The sequence below is a fragment of the Zeus faber genome (assembly GCF_960531495.2).
Source record: "Zeus faber genome assembly, chromosome: 2".
NCBI lineage: Eukaryota > Metazoa > Chordata > Actinopteri > Zeiformes > Zeidae > Zeus > Zeus faber.
In genome coordinates, this window is record NC_137189.1 from 48,868,988 (window position 1) to 48,894,925 (window position 25,938).

At 47.4% G+C, this 25,938-nt stretch overlaps 1 protein-coding gene across 1 annotated transcript in view; it reads left to right on the forward strand.

The window, feature by feature from the left end:
* The window catches only part of nt5dc1 (5'-nucleotidase domain containing 1), a gene marked incomplete at its 3' end in the record, with an annotated part of 63,770 nt that overhangs the window by 17,667 nt on the left and 20,165 nt on the right, over positions 1-25,938 (forward strand). The window contains exons 7-8 of the mRNA XM_080024648.1: positions 18,260-18,434; positions 21,721-21,818. Of these exons, the coding sequence (XP_079880774.1) occupies positions 18,260-18,434; positions 21,721-21,818 (273 nt within the window). The remainder of the gene's footprint in view (positions 1-18,259; positions 18,435-21,720; positions 21,819-25,938) is intronic.

Here is a 25,938-nt window from a genome sequence, read left to right on the forward strand (position 1 = left end):
TCGGTGCTTGGACAGTATAAACCTATAAGGCTTTGACGCTGTTATGTTTGTGATTTTCGGGAGGGCGTGTTGGTGTTCGGCAAATGACAAAGCACTCAAAGGCAATTACAGTTGTCCAGACGCGAAAGCGGTGTTGGCATGGAATGGACCAGCGCCTCGGGGCACGGGTTAAGGTTAGGGTTAATGATAGGGTTGGTGATTTTGAATCCAAGGGTCACTAATATATACAGTATATGAAAGTAAAAGATTGAGCCAAATCATCGCAGAGATTTGATCCATGAACATGCGGCAGCGGGATGAACGCCCAAGGCCTCAGAGGGTTCTGGGTTTGACTCCGACCGGGCCTTTCTGTGTGGAGTCTGCATGTTTCTCCGCCCGTTCACGTGGGCACTTATGGCCCCCGAGCAAGGCATCGGTCACGATCCGGAGTCGAAGTTGGACCCCGGGTGCCGCGCCTATGCAGCGCCCGGATGCCTAAGATACGAGGATGGGAGCGGGAACGGCCTTCCCCCGGCATGTTTTGAGTTTGGTTCTCCTGAAAGCCTGTGAGTTCAGTGACGTTGACCTCCCACAGTTGACCTTGACTCGTCGGCCTGAGAGCCCAGCGAGCAATCTCTCCTCACACTGGGTTTTAGGATTGCGACGAATGCCGAATCGTACGAGCAATTTTCAAAGTCATATCGCCTCCAGCTATTTATCTATCCGTGGCTTTTTAACGGCTGTTCGTCTGCAGGTGAAGATGCTCTTTCTGACTCAAGCTGTCATTCCGGTAAATTCCCCTCGGCTTAAACCGCTGCCTGTTACTGTAGATGTCCAATTACCACGTCTGGAGGGAAATTAGACCCATTTTATAAGCCCTGCCTGGGGAAACTACCTTCCTTTTCTTCTTTTCTCTTTTCCCCCGACTTACACTTTCCTCCGTCATCAACGCCGTCTCCCCGTCTATACCTTCCTCCCGCTCAGGACGTTCGCCACGTGCAACGGGCGTCCTCTTTGCCGTAAATAAACCGCCGCATGGCGCCCGCATGGCGCCCGCATGGAAGCTCCATCCCCATGCGGCCGCTCCGAACCCGGTCGTCGTGAGCGCCGGTGGCCTCCGTCTAAACTACGTCAGAATCGCTGGCGGGCCCTCCCATCTCAGGTCTGCTGTTGTTTTTTTTGTCGGTTTGTGTTTTATTTCGGGCAGCTGGGAAGGTTCCATGAACCCCGTTCTTAGCCCGGTGGGAAGAATGCCGACGGAAGTTCACGATCACTGGGCGGATTTTTTCTTCTCCCCCCCCCGCCGTTTTCCTAAAAGAAACCCAGTGTTCTCCCGTGGAAATGAATGAGGAAGGAGCCGCAGAGCGCTCATCTGGTGGGTTTAACTACCTCTGGTTTCATTCTGGCCACGGCTGATGCGTAGATAGTAGGAGCGCACGTACATTTCACATGGAGTAATAGCTATTATTACAACCATTAGAGAGGTTTTGAAATAGGATTCTACCTCTTTTCACACGGTTTTATCATTGACCTGCGTCAATGTTTTTACGATTTATTTTAGGCCCTGCTCTATAAGAAAATATATATTTTTTTGTAGTTAAACATCAGTTTGGGTTTTTTACTGCTCTCCTTGTGGGTCCATACTCTCAATGTCGTTTTTTTGGGAAAAATCACTTCAACAGTTTGTATAATTAAAGAACTTCAGGTTTGCAGCTGTTTACTGTGAGTGAAGACACATCGGCCTCTATGAAGGTAGTATTTAAACACCGTCTTGAGGTCGTTACTCCTCCCAAAATAGCTGCCTTGTCAGGCTGGGCCATGTTGACAAAATCAAGCATCGCGATATTTTGACGAATACCTCTATGGCAGTAACCCTATATATATTCTATATGCCTCAGGGTATTAACAGACAATAAATATTTGAGGAACAATCATTAGTAATGAGGGTATTATGACCACGGAGGCAGACAATAACAACAACAAAACTCCCAACTCTCATTTCACGGCGACGATATTATCTGGACATATCGCCTCATCTATTAAACACCTACTGCTGGACATTCTTGGGGTCAACACTGTGTTGTTAATGTCGACTCTGACAATTAAAATTCCATTTCTAGTTCTGTTCTGCGCACAGACAGACAGACAGACAGACAGACAGACAGACAGACAGATGGAGTCAATTGGAATGGAAAACAATTGTAGAATCATAACCTACAGCCGTGGCCCCAATGACATGAGATTGCTGCTCGCTACGTAACCTGTGGAGCTGCTTGTCGCGGGGTTACAGGCTTGTGATGTGGGGTGTTTTCTTAGATTGGCTAATACGACTGTGCGGCAGAGTTATAACCCTTCCTAAGTCGACACCCCGGTCATAAAACGAGCGAGAGAGGGGATTCATTTTTTTCTCTTTTTTTTATTTTTATTTGACTGGCAGTACCACATACCGTAAATTACAAATACTCCGGTAGTGAGCTGACAGGACGTTTAGTCCAGCACAATAATTAAATTCCAGATTATATTCTTCGTGTCGTGACAGATAGGACACTGTGGCTTTTTTATACTGTGAAGAATTGTCCCAGTTGACTTGAAAATTGTCTGTCTGCAGTGCCAACTTTTCTATCTTTGGCCTTTTTGTGATGTGCTCGCTCGCAAGGTGAAGGTAGGTTCAGCTGCGAAACGCCTGTGTCTCCAGGCAAAGTCCTGCCATGATTTCGATCCATTCCGTGCAGGGAACCAGAGGATTCCATCCACTGGTCGGACCTCTGATGAGCTGCGCTAATTTGCAAATCGAAATAATCTTCCTTACTACAGTATATGCGGGCCGAGGGGAAACATCTGGTCTGCGGACCTCTGGTTTGACACGTGCACAGCTTTATATTTTCCTCCATAATTAGACCAGATCCCGGTCGGTTCCTTGGAATAGCGCTGAGGTGGTGACTCTGTGCTCTCCCGCCGGGCAGTTAATGACCAGTGGCGAGGTGTTCAAACCAGCAGCTCCACAGTCCTCAGCCTGTTACAGGCGACTCCGGAGAGAACCAGTGAACCGGCGGACCCTCGGATGTGTCTTCACGGCTCGCGCCAATTAATCAGGGGATAAATCTTAACTTGTGTGACTGAAATGTAAGGTGAACGTCATTCAAGTGTCACTGATTGCAAAACCATTCAAAATATTAAGGAAATTAACCACCCTGCGGCCCCCAGCAGGACACTCATGACTGCGGGTGGCAGAAGTTGGATGGACGGATGTATGGATGGACGGACAGATGGATGTATGGATGGATGGATGGATGGATGGATGAATAGATGTAACCACCAGTCAGTTGTTTAGAAAGCCAGGTGTCTGATTAAGACCTGCAGCTGATTTGCGTCACAGCGATAGAAGCGGTGTGGGGGTGCACACACACTCTGTTTACCTCCTGGACCGTGGCTGACCACCACAAACGCTCCAATTGTGGGTTGAATTCACCGAATTTTATTAAAACATTTTTACCAATATTTTTCCATTATTTATTTTAATAGTTTTTTTTGTAGTTGTTTTTGTTGGTCATTGCTTATGAGAAAGAGGAATATTTATTTTTATAAATGAAGAGAAAAGAAACCTTCCTGTGACAGTTGACAGTTTACTGATTATATCCTAAATGTGCCAAGAATAAAGATGTTATTCCATTTAGTTTCTGTGCAGATACACTCCCCTACAACATCACCCCAATCATTCTAGAAATAGTTATTCTTTCCAAATAGAGAGTTTCAAGTCATGTTGTGAAAATTTCTGTATTTTTTTCAAATCTCAATATATATTGCAGTTGCAGTCAGTTTTTTCCGATATGGTGCAGCCCTCGTTGAAACCCAGCTGCTTTTACTCAACATTAAATCTAGTCCGGGCCCAATACTAACTGTTAGAAATGGTTGCCAAGTTGGCTACCATACGTCAGCTGTTGGTTGCCAAGACTGACAATTGACTGATAATGTCACTATGTAAGCGATAATATGCAGCCAGCCAGTCATTATCGCGAAATAATCCCCTCACGGAGTGATCAGGACATGGGACAGTATTATTCTAGTATCATTCTAGTATCATTCTAGTATTCTAGTATCATTATACAGTTTATAGTATCATTCTAGTATCGTTCTAGTATCATTCTAGTAACATTCTAGTATCATTCTAGTAACATTCTACTATCGTTCTAGTAACATTCTAGTAACATTCTAGTAACATTCTAGTAACATTCTACTATCGTTCTAGTAACATTCTAGTATCGTTCTACTATCGTTCTAGTATCATTCTAGTAACATTATACTAACATTCTAGTATCATTCTAGTATCATTCTAGTAACATTCTAGTATCATTCTAGTATCATTCTAGTAACATTCTAGTATCATTCTAGTAACATTCTAGTATCATTCTAGTATCATTCTAGTAACATTCTAGTATCATTCTAGTAACATTCTACTATCGTTCTAGTAACATTCTAGTAACATTCTAGTTACATTCTACTATCGTTCTAGTAACATTCTAGTATCGTTCTACTATCGTTCTAGTATCATTCTAGTAACATTCTACTAACATTCTAGTATCATTCTAGTATCAGTCTAGTATCATTCTAGTAACATTCTACTATCGTTCTAGTAACATTCTAGTAACATTCTACTATCGTTCTAGTAACATTCTAGTATCAGTCTAGTATCATTCTAGTAACATTCTACTATCGTTCTAGTAACATTCTAGTAACATTCTAGTAACATTCTAGTATCATTCTAGTAACATTCTACTATCGTTCTAGTAACATTCTAGTAACATTCTACTATCGTTCTAGTAACATTCTAGTATCGTTCTAGTATCATTCTAGTAACATTCTAGTATCATTCTAGTAACATTCTAGTATCATTCTAGTATCATTGTAGTAACATTCTAGTATCATTCTAGTATCATTGTAGTAACATTCTAGTATCATTCTAGTATTATTCTAGTATCATTCTAGTAACATTCTAGTATCATTCTAGTATCATTGTAGTAACATTCTAGTATCATTCTAGTATCATTCTAGTATCATTCTAGTAACATTCTAGTATCATTCTAGTATCATTGTAGTAACATTCTAGTATCATTCTAGTATCATTCTAGTAACATTCTAGTATCATTCTAGTATCATTGTAGTAACATTCTAGTATCATTAGAGTATCATTCTAGTAACATTCTAGTAACATTCTAGTAACATTCTATTCTAGTATCATTCTAGTATCATTCTAGTATCATTCAAGTATCATTCTAGTATCATTCTAGTAACATTCTAGTATCATTCTAGTATTATTCTAGTAACATTCTATTCTAGTATCATTCTAGTATCATTCTAGTATCATTCAAGTATCATTCTAGTATCATTCTAGTAACATTCTAGTATCATTCTAGTATTATTCTAGTAACATTCTATTCTAGTATCATTCAAGTAACATTGTAGTATCATTCAACAGATCCGTGTAATAAATCATTCTAAACTATATCTCAATGTTGTCACTTGTTTTCCCCATTTTTCACAAATCTTCCTCAGTGGAAATGTCTTAAAATACGGAGGTAAACCACACTTATTTTTGTTTTTAACATCCAAAGTGGTTGACAACGGGGCAACCAGACCGCACAAGACGGTTGACAGTGGCCCAAATCTGGTTGCCCGGGGCAATTGGGCGACTGGGGTCTGTGGGTATCCATTGCTTTTCTTTTTATATGAAAAACCGAGCTCACTTATCTGCTGACTGCTTTACTGCCTGGATGATCTGTGGCTCCGCTCTCTGGTGCAAGGAACCCAACGCGTCGCGTTTTATTGCCCGGGCGGGAGCGGCCGCGGTGGGACGATTAATCCGGCCAGTAAAACAGGGGGCGCGGACTCGGCGAAAGGGACATCTGCACGGGTTTTCGACGGTCATCCTGCAAATCTAAAACGGGACCTTTTCAAGTCAGCACTTTCGGACGCAGAAACATGGCATTAAGATGCAGGAAAAACCCCAGAATGCTGCGGCCACGCGCACCGCCCGTCCATCACACCCTCCTTCACCTCCGGGTCCAACGGGAAGCTTCGCGGCAGTACCGCGTCACGGCATTGTCACCCCTGTCGCCGAGAAGTCCATTCCTGGTTTTGTTTAAGGGATGGAGGGGGTGGGTGGTTGTGGGCAAACAATAACAATTAATTGGGGTTTACTTGTTAATCTCTGTTAAATCCTTCCTCAACCTCGCTAATAAAGGAGTGAGCCGGCCACGTTTTCCTCCACTACAAACTCGTCCAAGAGGCCGCAAGCCTCCGCTCCCGACTGTGCGCTATTTTTTTTTTTCCGTCTTCATTTTTTCTACATTTTTATTGAGCTGTTTTCACAACACCGTGGCAATCCTTCACTGTGGTTTATTTATATATTTTTTGATCCGTATTTAATTTCTTCTCTGCTTCTGTTGTCACGCTGGTGCATGGTATATGCTTTATGTCGGCTCGTATGCTCTGGTCGTATAATCCTTTCCCAATCTGGAATGCATGTTCCTCTCGGTTAAATTGTTAAAAAACTCTTTGGTACGTGTTTATTGTCCTTTTTCTTTTTGCAAATTTAATAGACGCTAATCGTTTAATCTAATTTGGAGTGGGTGAGCGTCGCTCCGCTTGTATGTTGACAACATGGCAACCGTGTCTGTGTTTTTACTGCTTCATAAATAAAGACGAGTTTGGCGTATGAAGTCACTCAGCGCTGCGGATAATTAGTCTGAAAGATGCACGTTGGGTTCCCTGGACGTCTGCTTGCGTTCAGAGGCCCCTCACCACCCGCAGAAGGACTTTTCGGGGGTTGGTTTCAGAGAAACATGGTTGTTAAAAAATATTCCAGCAACCATTGGCGGCACGGTGCCGAACCTCTTTCTTAAGGGACGTTTTCTAATGACACTGCTTCACTTGACCCCGAGCAAAGCATTGATAAGGCTCTCTGCTGTCTTCCTTGAAGTCCCAGGGAAATTGATAAGTATGGTTGTATGCTGCAGTCATTTCTTCATTGAACATGAGGAACAAATTTAGGTTTATTTTATCTCGCCGTGGATTTTGGTACTGAATGGCACTTTGGGAACTAATTAGTTTATTGGTCAAATACGAGTCATTCAGATTATTCTTTTTTCTGCATTTGGAAATGGATTTGGGTATATTTATTTTTGAGATAAAATGGGGAGAAAAGTATTAAAAAAATAATAAATAAATAAACTTGGGTAAGAAGAATCCGCAGTCGGTGGGACTTGATACCGTTTACGGAGGAGTTCGTCCAATAGACTCACAAGCTCAGCGTCCACATAAAGACCCCCAGCGGCTTCCAGAAGATCCAGACGAACAATATCCAGAAGAAGCCTCCCGGACCTCCCTCCCCTCCGTCTCCCAGGGCACGGAAGTGACGACACGAAAAAACGAAACAAAAAAGGCCAAAGCAGAAAACTGTGATCTGAATGCCGGGTGCGTCCGCGAAGCTGTGAATCGTGTGTGTCGGCATTGTGCTTCCTGCCGCGACCCGGCTCCTCTGGGTGGGAACGCACACTGTTATGTCTGACCTTCCCAATTATGGCCCGCTTGCGTTGGGGGCTTTGATGTGTGTTGTGTTTGCTCGCAGATAAGCTAAGCTTCTGTTTTGCGTGCAACAATAACACTCGGAAAGCCATTAGCGAGACGGCGGCCGTACGCCAACGCCGCGGCAGGTTTTTTGGGGAGACGGGGAGTTTATTTTGGAGGGTGGGGACGCTTTGATGATCATAAGCTGCAGCCTGCGTCAGAACGATCCACTGGCATGCGACCGTAATGACCGCGGGAGACGCTGAGAAGGCGGTGCTCTGCAGGGAGGAGGAGGAGGAGGAGGCAGTGGTGGTTGTGGTGGTGGTGGTGGCGGCGTGCAGATTTTGTCCTCTCGGGTCACGTGAGGAAGAGCCGCAGCGCTGCAGGGGTTAAACCCCAACGCGCCAGAAAAGCTGGAACACAAGAGGTCTTTTGTTTGCTTGTGCTGAATTGGTGTGTGTGTGTGTGAGTGGGTGGGTGGATGGGTGGGTGGGTTGGTGGGTGTGTGTATAATTATAAATCTATCTGTGAGAGGGTATCATAAGCCGTTTGCCTCATCAAATGACTCATCCCTAGAACTACCTCCTTTCTCCTTCAGAGAACAGCAGCCGTACGATGCTCTGCGCTCAAACGGGGGGAATTTCAAAGCATCTCTTTTCGACCGCCACGTCTCTTCCGCCTCGGGGATTTTCTCCTTAAACCGAAGGGTCACGTAACGCCTCGTCCACGTCACTTCATTTCTTTTGACGGAAACGACCGACGTCGACACATCGTCGGCCTCCTCCCTTCACACACGTAGCAGCGGGGGTCTTCGACGAGCACAAATCTGCCGGAGAACAGACGGACGGAGGTCGGCGCTACCCCAGCGCCCGCGAGAATTCCTCCTCTTTTTTTTTACAGCAAATCCAACATGGCTGCCGTACAGCTCGCCAGCGTGGTTGCTGGATCGGATCGGACCCTCGTGAGTCTGACGCTGTTCCACGCGTCCCTCCTCCATCTCAGAGGTCCACACTCGCTCACCGGGCGTTTTTCTTTGGCTCAGTGAAAATGCTGGTTGGGATTTGAGGCTTTGACGCGCGCGGACCGAAGATTTTTGGAAAGACTCGATCAAAACAAACATGTTTGATTGAATCATGAGCGACTGGGATCTCATTGAGACAGATTTGAGTCTTTCACTTGAAGACACATCAATGACAGCTACGATACTACAGCGTGACTTCCCTGTTCCCCCTTGGACTACCACAGTACCCTGTACCACCCTGTACTACCCTGTCCCACCCTGAACTACCCTATACTACAGTACCCTGTACCACCCTGAACTACCCTTTACCACCCTGAACTACCCTATACTACAGTACCCTGTACCACCCTGAACTACCCTATACTACAGTACCCTGTACCACCCTGAACTACCCTGTACCACCCTGAACTACCCTGTACCCCCCTGAACTACCTTATACTACAGTACCCTGTACCGCCCTGTACTACCCTGTTCCATCCTGAACTACTCTATACTACAGTACCATGTACCACCCTGTACTACCCTGTTGCACTCTGAACTACCCTATACTACAGTACACTGGACTACCCCGTACAACCCTGAACTAAGCTGTACTACAGTACCCTGTACCACCCTGTACTACCCTGTTCCACCCTGGACTACCCTGTACTACATTACCCTGTCCCACCCTGTACTACCCCGTTCCACCCTGAACTACCCTATACTACAGTACACTGGACTACCCCGTACCGCCCTGAACTACGCTGTATTACAGTTCCCTGAACTACCCTGGACCACCCTGGACTACCCTGTACCACCCTGGACTACCCTGTACCACCCTGGACTACCCTGTACCACCCTGTACCACCCTGGACTACCCTGTACCACCCTGTACCACCCTGTACCACCCTGTACCACCCTGGACTACCCTGTACCACCCTGTACCACCCTGTACCACCCTGGACCACCCTGGACTACCCTGTACCACCCTGGACTACCCTGTACCACCCTGTACCACCCTGTACCACCCTGTACCACCCTGGACTACCCTGTACCACCCTGTACTACCCTGTACCACCTTGGACTACCCTGTACCACCCTGTACTACCACGACTCAGCCCGATCTCAAATCGTTGCTAAATCGGCCTGGGAAATCATGTCATGTGGCCATAGTTTTAAGTTTCTAAGCTCAAAGGCACTTGGTTTCGCTTGACTGAAGCATTTTTTTCTCCCTCAATTTATTTGAGCTTTTCTTTCTTCATTTTAATATTTTATTTACATTTTTTTTCCCGCTCTCTGAAGGTTGACGCTCACCATGCATATGAGACCTGACACTCTGTTTAGTGGTTTCCAGATCAAAGTGGCCTCCAGGTCCATGGTGCATATGTTTGTGATCCAGGTGCCCATGCAGGGAACAGCCCAGCTGGAGGGCACACATCGTCCCAATATACTTTGGTATTTGCGGTCTCCAAACAACATTTGAAAACGTCAAAATATTTGCAATGTTGCCTAAAACGTCCCACCATGCCCACATCAACCTCCCGGCCCACCGAGCCTGCCGCGGATGTGGTGACGCCGGTGCGATGAGTTGGCGATAGGGCGCGGTGACTTTGGTGATGGTAAGATCTTGTCTTTAAGACGCATCGCAGTGGAGTTGTTCATAGAGCCTTCCAGGTGTTCCAGTCAGTGGTCACAATATCCACTAATTATTCACTCTCAAATATTTCTTCTTCAAATATCTTGTGAATTCACCAATGTAACATACAATAAAAGCGTAGAATCCCACATTAGGATCCTGAGGGTTGCAAGGGACACACCAGCGTTCATTTGGTTTTGCTTTTTTTTTTTTTTACTTCTCTTTATTTAACCAGGTCAGTCTCACTGAGATTAAAATCTCTTTTGCGAGAGAGAAAAGCAGCATGACGTTTCAGACACTGACAACATTTAACACAAAGCTGATTTGGGATTTCACGTCATATTACACATTGCATGTTCCTGCCTTGCCCTAACTCTAGCATTACCCCCCCGCCCCCCCCGCCGCCATCGCTGGTCTCCTCCGAATCGCGGCCCCTTTAAGTTTGAAAGCTGAAAGGACGGAGGATGAATTGCTCCCGTCCCCCGTGCACTGTCTGCCAGGACCGCCAGGTCGGGGGTCTGCTCGGCGCCCGGGCGGCGACCCCTCGTTCCTGGGGATTGCACCTCGAGGCGTAATGAGGGTCCCGCAGCCGTAACGCCTCACGGCCCCTGTGATTAACGACAACGCCGCCTCTCGCCGCGTCCGTTCCTGACTCAGCACGTGCACCTTGTGAAGTGAGCGTCAAATGCATTTTACTACTGCCTGAGGTTTAACGAGGTGTGAACCATACTGGAAGTGGCTGCTTTGACTTTACTTTTAGTGAGCTGGCGCACGGCAGGCGTGTCCTTCGCACCTTGCCCGTGGACTTCAGGGGATTGATCCCCGTTGTGGATCAGATCCTGAAATACACTTTGGCCCCACTCTTCCCCCTGCTCCCTTCTCAACATATCTCTGGCTAAATTTAGCGCCGGGTTCCGTATAATGACAGGCTGCGGCCGGGCTCACTCTCGCTCCTCCGGCCTGAGGCGCTGCGCCGCCGGCGTCAGCGTCTCCCGCAGGCGAGCGGCACACGGGAGTCCCAAAACCACCGTCCCTCTCTCCTCGCAAGCCATTGTTCTCCATCTCCCCTCTCTCTCTCTCTCTCTCTCTCCATCACTCTCTCTTTTTCTCTCTCTCTCTCTCTCTCTCTCTCTCTCGTTTGTCTCAAATTTTTTTCGTTTATTGTTTCCTTCATAATCAAGCTTCTGCTGTGGCGACATTACCTGCTACAAATGAAGGAACCATAAAAGTCAAGAAAAAGTTTCTCTCGCTCTCTCTCTCTCTCTCTCTCTCTCTCTCCATCTCTCTCTTTCTCTCGCTCCATCGTAGGTAGGTCTGATCGACTGGTGTGACGGGAACTCAAACAGATAGATGGATGGATGGATCTCCATTGATTGGTCCTATAAATAAATTGACAGGTAGATGGATCCCCATAGGTAAATCGTTGTCGGTAGACAAAGAGAAGGATAGATGGATGGATGGATAGATAGTTACACATCTTTTCCCATTCAAATCAAATGCAAAAGTATTATATTTCCAGCTCACTGACTCAAAGTCGTGCAGGACGTGTGTTGATGTTTTTCCATGCGAATTAAAACCAAAAATATATTCACAGTGTTTTATTATTCCATCTCCGTTCCGTCTAATTTGATATTCCTGTAAAAAGGAAAAAAAAAAAAAAAAAAGTTGAAAGTTAAATTGAGCTCTGGACTTAAACGGTGTTGGATAGAGCTATTGCCCCAGACTACAACTTTAAAAGCTAATACCAGACTTAACATCCTTGAGAGGAGAAGTTGTGGTCACGGGGCTGAAGCCGACCCGCTCCAGAACAGGTGCACTCGCAGAACCTCACGGCCCAAATCTCCCTGTCGCTCCGTGCGTGTCTGCATCTCAGTTTGTTTATTTGCAGCGATCTCTTCACCCCGACAGGAAAAACAATCAAATCAGAAGATCTGCTCAAAGTGTTCCCTCCGTGCGGGGTTTTATCGCACTGTAGCATTATTGTTGTCCAGCCTCGCAAATTAAGATTCTCCTCGTCTCTGGCCGTCCAAAGAGATAAAACGCGTCATGAGGGACACGGCGCAGCAATTTGCGGCCGGGCTGCTAAAAACGGCGCCTCCACAGAAGACATGGCTGCGGACGCCGGGGTTTTTTTTTTCTTCCCAGAATTCAACAGGTACGGAAAAAAAACAAACCGAAATAGCTCCGTTCAAAGCCGACCTTGTCTGGACACGGTTTTTAAGAGAAAAGGGCAGATTATAGCCTTCCTTTAAAGCTCCTTTCTCTGAGTTATTTATACAGACAAAGCGCCGCTGTTCTTTTTTTTTTCCTCCCACTCCTCTGCCTTATTAACTGTAATCAGGAGCCGTATAAATATATAGGGCTGTTTATGTATGTTTTGATAACCTGCTGATTAATCCGGCGATAAACAAAATGCATCCAAACTCCTTGCCCCCACCGTCACGTTTGGTGTGGCTGTTTGGGGACACGCTGCTGCCCGGTGCCGTCGTTTGCACCGGCGCTGTTGATTTGTGTTTCCTGTCGGGCGCTTTGATGTGGCCGGGCGGCCGGGGGCCCGCGGTTCCCCAGGGGCCCGACGGCACCATGCTCACACCCAGAGCCTGTACATTTAATCTCCATGTGTGGGGTATATACAGTCTTGGTGGAAAATATTGCCGCCCTTGCAATTATTTTCAATTCACAATGAATGGTGCACGATTTATTCCTGTAGTTGAGCTTAAAAAATGTATTAAATGAGAACATCTCTTGGTATCCACGTAGCTATGTTTTTGATTGCAGTGGAATGGAAAATGCCGAAAATATTGGACCTTAGCTTATTCCACACAAAATTCCTAAAACTGCCTGGACAATATAATTTGTATTGGTACCTTTTGAGAAGTTGTAAGAAACAATTTGGTTTCAAGCAGGTGAATCTCCTTTAATCAGGAAGTGAGCTCGGTATAATCACTCTCATTATCTCTAATATCTGTCAATTTCAACTTACCCTACATAGCCAAAAGTATGTGGACACCCCTTCTAATAAAAGGGTTTGGCTATTTCAGTACAAATGGATCGTACCAAAGAGCTGAGTGACTTTCAACGTGTCACTGTCATGGGATGTCGACGCAACATTTTCAACAAATCACTTTGTCAAATTTCTGCCCTGCTAGACCCGCCCTGGTCAAACCTAAACATTTAGGGGCAACAACAGCTCAACCACAAAGCAGTCGGCCACACACCGTCACAGAACGGGCCCGCGTTGCGTGTAAAAAGTGGTCGGCCGCGGGTTGCAACATTCACTTCCGAGTCCCAAAAAGTTCCACCGTAAGCAACATCAGCGGGAGATCTGTTCGTTGTGAGCTTCATGAACTGGGTTTCTACAGCCCAGACCACCATGCGCAGTGCCATGCGTCAGCTGGAGTGGTGTAAAGCACGCCACCATTGAGCCCTGGAGCAGTGGAAAGGTGTCCTCTGGAGTGATGGATCACGCTTCTCCATCCGCCGTCTGATGGATGCATCTAGGTTCGGTGGACGCCAGAAGAACCCTACCTGCCTGCATAATGCCAACTGTGAAGCTTGGTGCTGGAGGAATAATGGTCTGGGGCTGTTTTTCATGGTTTGGGTTCGACCCCTTAATTACAGTGAAGGGCAATCTTAATGCTGCAGCATACAATCACAACCTTGTGGCAACAGTTTTTGGGGAGTGCCCTTTTTTCTGTTTCAACATGACAATGCCCCTGTGCACAAAGCGAGGTCTATAAAGAAATGTTTTTTTACTCACTCTGGTGTGATAGGACTGGCCTGAACAGAGCCCACTGAACACCTTTTGGATGAACTGGAACACCGACTGCGAGCCACGCCCCATCACCCAACATCAGTGCCGGCCTTCTGACCCCGCTGGTGCTCCTGTGTCTGAACGGGAGCAAATCCCTGCAGCCATGTTCCAAAATCTAGTGGAAAGCCTTTCCAGAAGAGTGGAGGCTGTTAAAGCAGCAAAGGGGCTTCCAGCTGCATATTAATGCCCATGTTTTTACAGTTTAAATGTATGAAGTAACAAGCACATATGGGTGTGGTGTTCGGGTGTCCACATACTTTTGCACGCATAGAGACATACTGGGAAAACTGGTCATATAGACTTCGGCACACAAAGGCAAACTCTGCACGCTTGCACCTATGAAACTGCTTTTTATGACAAGGCGTATCGCAAAAAAAGGATGAGTTTGTTCCTTGACGGATAGATATGTTGTGAAGAGAGCCTGCTTTACTTTCAGACCTGTGACAGTTGAGGAGATTATCTCAGGCTCCATCTCATGCTGTCGATCTGTGAGGGCGCTTAAGTCAAATGTGGAACAAGGCGTCGACTGTCAATGGGACGGCTTTGTCGAGCTTTTCAACCAGCTCTCAATATGAAGTGATTTCATACATTGAGCGCTAAACGACTGAACGTGCCCCAGATTTCTCTGTTACCAACGATTATACCTGAGATTATCACAGGTTATAATTGAGGAGAAAAAGTGAGTGTGAGCTCCTGCCTCCGGTATTTAGATTTCGTTTTTCAGCCGCAAACAGAAACCTGCAGAAAACTGAGACCATTTTGCTTTGATATGTTAAATTATTGAATCGGTGCTTTGCCGTGGAATCCCCCTTTAATTCCACAGCTGTCGCGGAGGAGCACATCTATTATTTAATGGTAGCAGGGTAGCTGTCCCAGTGCATGATGGGAGGTATGTGCAGCTTGTCCACAGGTCTCCACAGTAGGGTCCGGGTGAAGGGGCAGGTCAGGGTCCCGCTCCGTAAATCCACCGCTCCCACCGGTGAGCCAGTTCAAACCCAACCATAAAACCTTTGTAAAAAAAGAAAAAAGGTGGAAGAAATACAGCGCCACACTGGGAAACAATCAGAGGAAAATCTGAGCCAGATGTTTGTGAAATGCTGGCTCAAAACTCTGGATTGGACTTTTATTTTTTTAATTTTTTTACCCTGAACCTGAACTATCAAATGTTGATTGGTTGGTTTAGCGTCCAGCTGCTCCAGTGTCAGTCTCCCTGCTGATGCTTGTCCCAGCTCGTCCTTGTCCCCGTCTTTGTCGTCATCCTCTGGTGAGAAGTCCATGTTGTCGTTTCGCTGTCCACACTCGGTGCAACGCCGCTGACGGCCACCAGGTGGCGCCGCGCTCCACATTTCCCAGGCTTGGTGCGGCGGAGCCTTTCCTCATGCGGAACAGCCTCCACCGTCCACGGGAGAGCGAGGCCACGGAACCTAAATGCTCCGGTGCCTTCTCGCGGCGTCGCCGTGCGTTGTGTTGTCACCGGTCGTCGACCTCAGTGACGAGGTGAAGGACGGGCTGCGGAAGGAAGGAGAGCGTCGGTGTCTGTGGTCTGGCTCTGTCTGTCTGTCTGTCTGTCTGTCTGTCCGTCCGTCTATCCCTCTCCCGACCTCGCTCCCTACAGTATCTCTTCGGTTCACTCTGTGGTCAAAGTGATGCCGTGTGTGCAGAGGGGAAAGAAGTGATCCTCGAGCAGACAGAAATAATAAGCAGTCTTGTGGAAGCAAAAATTCCCCCTTTTAATGTTTACCCTAGAAAGAAAAGTATTAAAGTACTTAGTTCTCGATGACAAATGCGCTCCTGTTGGAAACTTCCCGTCCTCTTATTTCGGTGGTTTTATCTCGCTGGGGGGTGCCTCAAACCTTTTTTTTGAACTGATTGTACGACTGACCCCGACAACCCTCTAAACTGACATGAATATGGGAGAAGATACGTTTTCTCGCTTTGAAATGTGGCTGTGTAAGAGCACGGTCTCTCAGAAATGGAGCCTGACGAGGACACCTTCAGGGATTTGAACTCAAGTGCGGCGCTCCACCAGAAGTGCCGCGTTCCTTTCCAGGGCGCCTGAAGCCGCGCCAGGGTAAACACGGCGGCTCCTGGGCGCACGCCGCTCACCCCCCTCCATTTCCACAACCCTCCGTTCTCCTGGTCGTGAAAGAGGCGACGCCGCTTCTCACATGTCGGGGACATTCCTCAGCGAGAGAGCAAACAGTTTATACCCTATATAAATATATAGATACATATTTATATAGATATACAGGCGGCCCTCTCCCCCCTGTTTGGATAAGGTCGTCCACGCTCGCGCCTTGGAAACGTGAAATTGCCAACCGCTCTAAAATAGTGGGATAAATTGCATTTCAAGAGTCAATAGTAAGATAAAGTGCGTGCGTGCGTGCGTGCGTGCGTGCGTGCGTGCGTGTGTGTGTGTGTGTGCAAGCACCATGACCCCACGTCCAATCAGAATCAAGTACCTTTTTATTCACCACGGGCCATGTTTTATTCATGGCGTTCCATATTTATGAGGCCGTGTGCTGAACACAGGGTCACGGGGCGCCGCGCCGCGCCGCGACAGACACCAGTTGTGCAACAAAGGTTCGAGCGGAGCCATATTTAGCCTCCATCCTGTCTGCTTCATGGCTGGCGTGCTCCCTGAAGCCTGACAGGAAGCACCGCGGAGCTGCCAGCGGACCTTAAGAGGAGGGACCCGTCTTTTATTTTTTTCTGCCGAGGCTTTGTTCAAACTGTCTCGCGTCATGTGGAGTCGCTCCGGCCACGGCTCCACACTGAGCTGTATTATTAAAAGAGTTAGAACTATACTTAGAGCAGGGTGATCTAGTCTTCACAGGTATATACTGTAGGAGTATGTTTTATGTGCATACTGTGTATATCGACTAGTTCAATACCTTGGAGATGCCACTGGTATCGAGATGAGAGCTGTCTAACTGATTTTATACAGCACCTATCTTATTGGTTGTATTCCTGTCGCACTGCAAAAGCCAAGCCAGTGGTGTGTGTTGTTGCCTGGGAGCTCGTTGGGGGCGGGATTCCAGGTGAGGGACAGTCGGTCAACCCCCTTATCCCAGTTTAGCGACACTGATGTGTCTTCACATTTCAGCTGACTCCATAGTCCATCATCCATCGGTGATGGGCAGTGTCTTCCGTTTGCCTGCCGTCCTTTCCAGGAAGGTATTCCAGTTTAGGGATACTTGGCAGGCCCTGGTTTTCTGTCCACTTGGGCCATAATCAGATTTGGATGGACTTACCAATCCGTCGTGGGGACCAGTTGTCGTGTGGATGAGCGAGCGCATAGCAACTGTCTCTGACGATGGATGCTGCAGGCGGTCACTTTCTGTCACTTTCTGGAAATCCACCGTACGTACGTCCCACCAACATGGCGACGTCTCCCGAACGACGGTGAAATGGACGGACGACGGATGGAACTCCTCTCTGCTCTATTTGCCTGAACCTGTGACGGTCACGGCCTCCCCGGGGTCAAACGGGGGAAACGGTTTTAACCTTCAAAAATGATCTTGGTGCGGTGACACACGTTGAAATTGTACCAAGGGGTGGTTGGCTCACTGGACCGACTCGGACTCGGAGTTCTGCGATCCCACAGCTCAGTCGGTGGCACGCCATTTGTGTCGATGCAGCCCCGGATTCTATTCATCTTAAATTACATTTTCCCAGGGAACGAGCGCTGTGAGACTAATTACAAACTGGTCAAACAGCTGGATGCGTGGAGCTCTTGGTCCATCTTTTCACCCCCTAGCACCGGACGGACGCCTGTTCGCCATATGCCGCGCTCGGAGAAGCCAGGAGTACGATAATCGATGCTCATCTTTCCGCTCCTCCTCCGTCTCGGCTGTCGTTTGTTATGGACAGAAATGGAGGACGTGTCCTCAGATCTGACACACGTCGCTCTCTCAAACAACGGCTGCGTTTCACCGCTTTCCGTGTGGGGAGCTAATCCGGTGCCATTGTTTCATTTATTCCACGAGACCCATCGTAAGCTCTATAGTCACCTTTAAAAAAGCCTGAGGCTGTGAATGTGGAATCGGGCCTTGTTTTAAATCGCTCAATCACGCCATGGCAGCGTTGTTATTGTCCTGTGGATCTGAGGTTCAAACTGTCTCATTGATGAGAAGAATGTTTAATAATGTTTTTTATATCTGTAACCAAACTCACAGGTCAAACCAACCAACCCTCCATCCCACCGTCACTCTCTCTGTGCATTGATCCCACCGTGCTGTGCCCCCCCTCCTCTCCTCCCCTCCAGAGGACGCTGGGACCTACTTCCCCAGCGTGAAGAGGGACCCGGGCCGGTACCTGCAGCCCTGCTCCGACGCCGTGAAGAGCTGGCTGCAGAGCATGAAGAGCGCCGGGAAGGTTCTGCTGCTGATCACCAGCTCCCACAGCGACTACTGCCGGCTGATCTGCGAGCACATCCTGGGGTGAGCGCCGCGCCCTCTCACTTGTGGGGCTCAGGTGAAGGATCAGAGGCTCGGTGGTGGAGGTCATCAGCAGATTCTGTCACATCTTGTCGATGTTGTTGTTTTTTTTTACGTAGAATTATACATAAATGAAATTATTTCCCCACCTAAAAAAGCTGCAAGAGTTTCCCACAGCAGCGAGTAGGAGAATTTCTGATTCATCTGTTTTTTTTTATCCTGTAAGCAGGAGGATTAAAATAGAATAAATAACAAGAGTACATTTTTCCCACTTCCCACCCACACTTTGGGTCCCAGTTACAGCACAATGAAGGCATTAAGAAAAGAGAAAAATAAATGAATAAAACAAATTATAAGAACAATGATATATATAATTTTAATGATAATTGTATATATTTGTAATAATAATTATAAAATATATATTTATATATTAAATCTAAAAAATGTTACTTTATTCATTAATTTTAAAGGATACCTATTTGGTGAAAAGGTGGAAATCCACTATTAACACATTTAAAGGTTGATCTATTACTTTCTACAAAGATGTCTTTCTGTATAATACTTTAAACTTCTCTTGCTACAGTTCCAACTGTATGTACTGTACACTCTGAAACCATCCAACCAGACACACACACACACACACACACACACACACACACACACACACACTCAGCCACAGTCCCAAATCTACCTGAACACACACTGTTACAGTATGTGCCTGCATGCACATGCATAGAACACCCACACGCACACACACACATATACACACAAATACACACGCATGCAAATGTACAAACACACAGAATTATTAACACAAGCAAACATACATTAAGAGGTTTGGACACACACACACACACACACACACACACACACACACACACACACACACACACACACTCATGTCCTAAGCCTGCAACCATGACCACAAACACCCCGCCTCAGTGAACACACACACACACCCACACACACACAGCATTTATAATCTCCCAGTTACACGCACACGCACACACACACACACACACACACACACACACACACACACACACACACACACACACACACACAACACGCAATAACACACATCCACAGTAGAGTCCAGCCCTGTGCTTTAACCCCCCCCCCCCCCCCCCCCAAAAAAAAACCACACAAGCTCCCAGCATTCCTTGCTGCTGTCGCATGCCATCCGTCATTCCTGCAGCCGGGCTGGGTTGGGGTTCTACTCAATGGGATTTCCTTACGCAGCGACGTTACGGCCAGACACGTGACTGTTGTAGGTCAAAGTTTGGTGAAAGTACTTTTTGTCCCGGTGGTCTCTCCGTAAGGCGGAGCACTAAACCCGCCCAACCCCCCCCTTTTGCAGCATAAACTCAGCTATTTGGGCTTATTTTTGCAGCCTAACCCCCCTTCTACACACCCCATTGAGCAGCAAACCTTGTGCCGCGGCGGCAGGATTAGGGTGGAATCAGCCAGAATAACGGCAGAGGCACGCTCCTGTTCGTGGCTTCGCTGTTCCGTTCTGTGACACCACCAGGCACAAAGTGCATTGAAAAGAAAACCAACAAATCCCCCCTCCTCATATTTGCGACGTCTTCATATTGTGAGAAGTTGTAGCGCGTGTCCTCTCATCATGATCAATTCAGACTGCAGCGGTGAATGATTTTACGGCGACGCCCCCCCCCACTGTTATCTGACTGTGCAGCCAAACAGTCAGAACGGGCGGAGTTGAAACCCCCCCCCCCCTCCCTTCGTCTGGATGCCAGTACGTCCCAAGGGGAACCTCCCCTCCACCCCCTCCTTAATTCACCGTTTCCTGTCAAACACCCGCCAGACTGGCCTTTCACTGTTTTACCGGCCCCCGCCGCCCCGCCCCACCACCTTGCCCTGCGACCTCCGACCCCACAGCTTGTGCCACCTCCCAGGGTGGCTCCACGTCAACTCCAACCCCGGCCGGCCCTGTCGAGCCCTTCACAAGGCCGGCGGACGCAGGTGGAGGCAGGGGGAGGCAGGCGGAGGCAGGCGGAGGCAGGCGGAAGCCGGCGACGGCCCCGCAGGCGGAGGCCGGGCACGCAGGCGGAGGCCGGGCACATGGGTGGCGCGCTCCGTTAATGGGGAAGGTGCGGCTCGTTCCTGGAAGCGGTTGAGTGAGCAATCTCGGGGAATTTCCTCTTTCGCGGCCGTTTTCCCGCGAGGAAGCTTTAATCCGGCTGTTCTTCCCTCTGGCACATCCCAGGCGTTCAAAACCAGAATCTGTGCTGCAAACAAAAAAACAAAAACAAAGCCTTGTTCGCCTCTGCTCTTTTTTTTTTTTTTATCCCGACACAACGATGAAACAAATGAGAAATCCTCCTTTCCTCCCTCTTCATCCCCGGCTCCGAGCAGCCACTTGTTTCCTCGCTTTCCCGAAATCAGGAGCCCGGCTCCCCCGGCCGTCCCCTCCCGCTCGGCCCGAGCGGCAGCCGTCCAGTCACGCTCAGCTGTGAGATGTAGCACGACAAGGCCGGAGCTGTTTGGCTGGCGTCCGGCGGCCAGAACCCTCTGCCTCCGCCTCCCCGGGGGACGCTGGCACCACCGGGCGGCTGGTTTGCCCTCAAACCGCTGTGGAGGTTTTCGCGACCCGCCGAGAGAAGCGGCGGCGGTGGGATTGGCAAAAAGTTTATTTTGGTCTGGAGGAGCGGCTCTCGACAGTCTCTCGACAGTCTCCCGCCTGCTCCGAAAACATAGTCCTGCAAACCATCTGAGCGTTACTCTGCTGACATTGCATGTGAACAAGCTGCTCCATGTTTTTGGAGGTCGTCGGCACTTACACGGTTCCCTCAGCCGGGGCGGCAACAGGCCCATCGATGGAGCGACCTCGAGTTGCCGAGTTGCATAGTTTTCCCACAGCTGCATTCGTTAACACTATGGTGATCAAAGCCGAGAAAGGTTGTTCCTGCCAACAGGCGGTGACGACCTGAGGAGAAGTGATGAAGAACTGCAGAGAAATCTGACCTGAACCTTTTTTTTATTTTTTATTGCGGCCGCGCCATGAGGAGCGGGGGGAAGAAGGAGGAGAAAAGGTTTCGCTCCGGTTTAGATCCCAGTCGGTCCGAGCCGGAGATGAGAAGCCAAACGAGCCGGCCCAGCCTCCGTGTCCGCCTGCCGCGCCCACACGGTCCCTTCAAAGTCTTAACCCCGCGTGCACGTCAACAAACGCCCGCTCGCTGTTCTCCATCCCAGCGACGCGCTGTTTGGTTTCGGCGAGGGGTTTTCATTACTTCCACTCACTCACTTCTCCCCGGTCATTTCACAGAAAGGACTTTGAGGAGCTCTTCGACGTCGTCATCACGAACGCCCTGAAGCCCGGCTTCTTCTCCCTGGTTCCGCACCAGCGGCCCTTCAGGACTCTTGGTGAGTGCCCGTCCGCCCGCTCAGATGCGAGAACATGACCCTGTTTTGTCTTGAGGCACCTGGAGTTGACACTGAAAAGTCAAAGTCATTTGCGGTATTTCTCTCTTTTGAGTGGTTTCCCACGGCACCACATGACCGCGCCAGATCGGGGCGTGGTCACCGGGGTGTGGTCACCGGGGTGTGGTCACCGGGGCGTGGTCACCGGGGCGTGGTCACCGGGGCGTGGTCAATGGGGCGTGGTCACCGGGGTGTGGTCACCGGGGCGTGGTCACCGGGGCGTGGTCAGGAGCGCAACCTAGTTGAAATGTTCAGCCCTGAGAGGCCGGGCCAACTGAAGCTTTCAGGACGCTCTCGCGATCGTGATTTGAGATTTATGGGTGCAAGCGGGTTGCCAGTTCAGCTCTGATGTTGCCAAATTCAACATCTCTTAGGTCCTGGGGAAACTTAATTTTGAAAAGGCCTCTAGTGAGTCCTACCTCGACTGTTAATCACAATTTACTGATCTTTTATGTATTTATTAAGACATTTATTATTATTGTATTTTATTTTTTTATGTTTTTATTTTCGTTTGTTTATTTATTTATTTCTTTGTGTTTACATTATTCTATGTATAGTTGATTTGATAAATATTCTTTATTAGTTACATAATGTGTTTGTTTTTGGTGAATTCCTCTCTAATTGACTGTTGATGGTCTGTTAAACCCCCTTGTTCCGTTCCCGCTCTGTTTTCCCTTTTACATAAGAGACGCAACGCGATCCCAAACCCTCCCTCTGAAGGTGAACTCTGCTGGAATTCCGCTCTCATCTGGATCGTCCCACCGCCAGGAATAACACGGGTGGGATGTGTTATGCGTGAAGATACAGTGACCCAGCCGCTAAAATATTCAAGTCTTTCTCTCCCCCTCACTCACTCACTCCCTCGCTCTCTTTCTTCTTCCTCTCCTCTTTCTCTTTTTTCGGGCCCGTTTCCCGCTCTCCTTCTGTCTAAATATCGCCACGTCGTCAGAAACCCTCCCAGATCCTGCTCTTCCCAGGCCACTCCTTTTCCCCATTTGGAGGGAATTCATTTATTTTTTTCCACACTTTCTTTGACTTGACTCGCTACTAAGCTGCCGATGCGTCCAGTTTTGGTTTAATGTTGTCGAGCTTTCTTTCCCTTTTCTTTTCCGTGAAGGCTCCCGCAGTATTTCAGGGCGTCTGCGGGTCGTCAAAAAGGTCTTTCAGATAAGCCTTAAATACATTTAGTTCAAATTAAGGCCTTGAATGATGTTATGAAGCCTGATACACACTGATCAGCCACAACATTAAAACCACCACTAACACTGTGTAGCTCCCCCTTGTGCCACCAAAACAGCTCTGACCCATATCATAGCAACATTCACTTTTTCACCACGTTGTGCTACAGTAGTTGTTCTGTGGGATCCAACCAGTTGGGCTGGACTTCACTCACCACCTGCATCAATGAGCCTTGTCGCCGGTTCACCGGTCGTCAAAGTGGCTCAGATCCTTAGGCTTGCCCATTTTTCCTGCATCCAACACATCAACTTCAAGAACTGACTGTTTACTTGCTGCCTAATATATCCCTAATATAATAATATTATATAACAGTATATATATAATAATAATATACAACAATATATATATAATAATATATTACAGTATATATATATATATACAGTATATATAAAATATATAACAGTATATATATAAATATATTATATCCCACCCCTTGACAGGTGTCATTGGAACGAGATGATCCATGTTATTCACTTCACCTGTCACTGGTTTTAATGTCGTGGCTGATCGGTGTAAGATTCTTCAGACATTAAATTAGTCACTTCCAACAAAAAAAAAATGTATTTGCAATACATGCTTGTTAAAATTTTATATTTTTTTATATTATAAGTGGAACTTTTCTGGAAAATATATTATGAAAAAAAAAAAAAACGAAATACCAGATGCACTACATTTTAAAAGGAAACATCCATTTACAAATTCCACCATGAAACACTTGTTTAATTCAGCATGAAGTACGATGTCCTGCACGGTGGAGAAAACTTTAAAAGCACATGGATGCACAAGTACACACACACACACACACACACATGCATGCACAAATACACACACACACACGTGCATGCACAAATACACACACACACATGCATGCACAAATACATAAACACACATGCATGCACAAATACACACACCAACAAAAAATAATATTTATAAGATCCATTTTATTCTTAAAGAGATGTTACTAAATGTTGCATCAAAAACATGTTAAAAAGACTTAAAATGCTGTTGATACCTGCAGATACCTTGTGTTCAGGTAGTTTACTTGAGTCTTCTCTCTCTCTGTCGCTCTCTCTCTCTCTGTTTCTGTCTCTCTCTCTCTGTCTTTCTCTCTCTCTCTCTCTCTCTCTCTGTCTTTCTCTCTGTCGCTCTCTGTTTCTGTCTCTCTCTCTCTCTCTCTGTCTCTCTCTCTCTTACTTCATCTCTCTTTAGATTCCCTCTTTATCGCTCACTTTCTCTGTTTTTTTCCACTCACTCTCTCCCTCTATATCCCTCGTTCATCCCTCTTTCTCCCTCCTCTCAGTTCTCTTTCTCTCTTTCCCTTTCTCTCTCATCCCTCTTTTTCTCTCTCTTTTTATCCTTCACTATTTCTCTCCTTCTTTTCACTGTATCTCTCTCTCTCTCTCTCCGCCCTCTCGTTATTGCTCTCTTCTTTTCCATCCCTTTTTCCCCCCATTTATCTCACCTTTTCTCCCTTATCGTTTCCACTCTTGCTTTTTCCACTCTGCCATTCTCCATCTTGTTCTCCTCCACCTTCTTTCTCTTTAACTCTCTGTCTTTCATCTCTCTTTCTCTCCTTCTCTTTCTGTTTCTCCGTTTCTCCCTCTTTCCCAATCCCTCTTTCTCGCTCTTTCATGATCGAGTCTTCTCTATCTTCTCAATCTAGTCGAGTCTTCACAGCTGTGTGTGCGTGCGCGTGTGTGTGTCTGTGTGTATCTGTGTCCGTGCGTGTGTGTGTATATGTGTGTATATGTGTATATGTGTGTGTGTATGTGCGTGTCTGTGTCTGTGTCCGTGTGCGTGTGCGTGTGCGTGTGTGTGTGTGTGCAGATGCTCAGGCTCTTCTCCTCCTGTCATAATATTTATCGCGTCTCTAACGTCCGTGTGACCCTCCGTGACCTCCGCGCTGCCCAACATTTCCACTCACGAACGCGTTTTTCTTTCTCTCCTTTCCTTGTGCTCCTGGTCTTTAACACTCATCCCTCATTCCACACGCCGCGCCGTCCCCAGAGAAATCCCACTTCCGAGCAGGGATGCACGCTGGCCCCCGTCGCTATTCGGCGTTAGTACTGCCAGTTCTGAGCTCCGTACAAATTTGTCAATGTCATTTTTTGGCCGCATTCACGGTGACATCCCTGGTGTTTGAAGAACCTCGTGCGTGGTGTCGTCTTGCAGTCGGACCCAACGTGCTTCATCTCGTGTTCGGTGTCGAGCGGCGAACTGATCAAATCTCACATTTATGAAGGTGTTTTTAGAAGCATTGTCGTCAATGAATGCCTTAAAAAGCCTCTCAAGCCAAAAGTTAGGCCATAGCGCTTCACCTCAGACCTCACTGACCTCATGTCATTTCTTGACAGGTTTTTGTAGATTTGTTTGATATTATATTTGATATTTTATTATAATATTGCTAAAACTCGATAATGCCCAACCATAAGCTCTTAGCAAAATGTGATTTTGAGTCCTGGCCCACAACCGTCTTTGTAAGGACCCTCAGACTACATGGTCCCCGGGTTGTTGAAGTTGTAGACCAGTCAGACACTTCACACAATCAGTCCCAGACACATTTTCCAGATCTTCAGAGAGTCACGCGGAGATGTCTTGTCTTCAATCGCTTGGTTTGAGACGCTCTCTGTGATCAGTCCCAGACTACAATGTCGGGTTGCTTTGAGGTTATCTTCGAACTTAAAGTTTGTCTGTCTTTTGAAAGTATTTTGGTGTATTCCTCATAGGCTTGGGCGACCATGCAAAATGCGGGGTGCAGGCGCATAGACCCTGATGTTATGCGGCAAATGCGTTTTCCTGTTCCAGAAGCACAGGATGTATCATT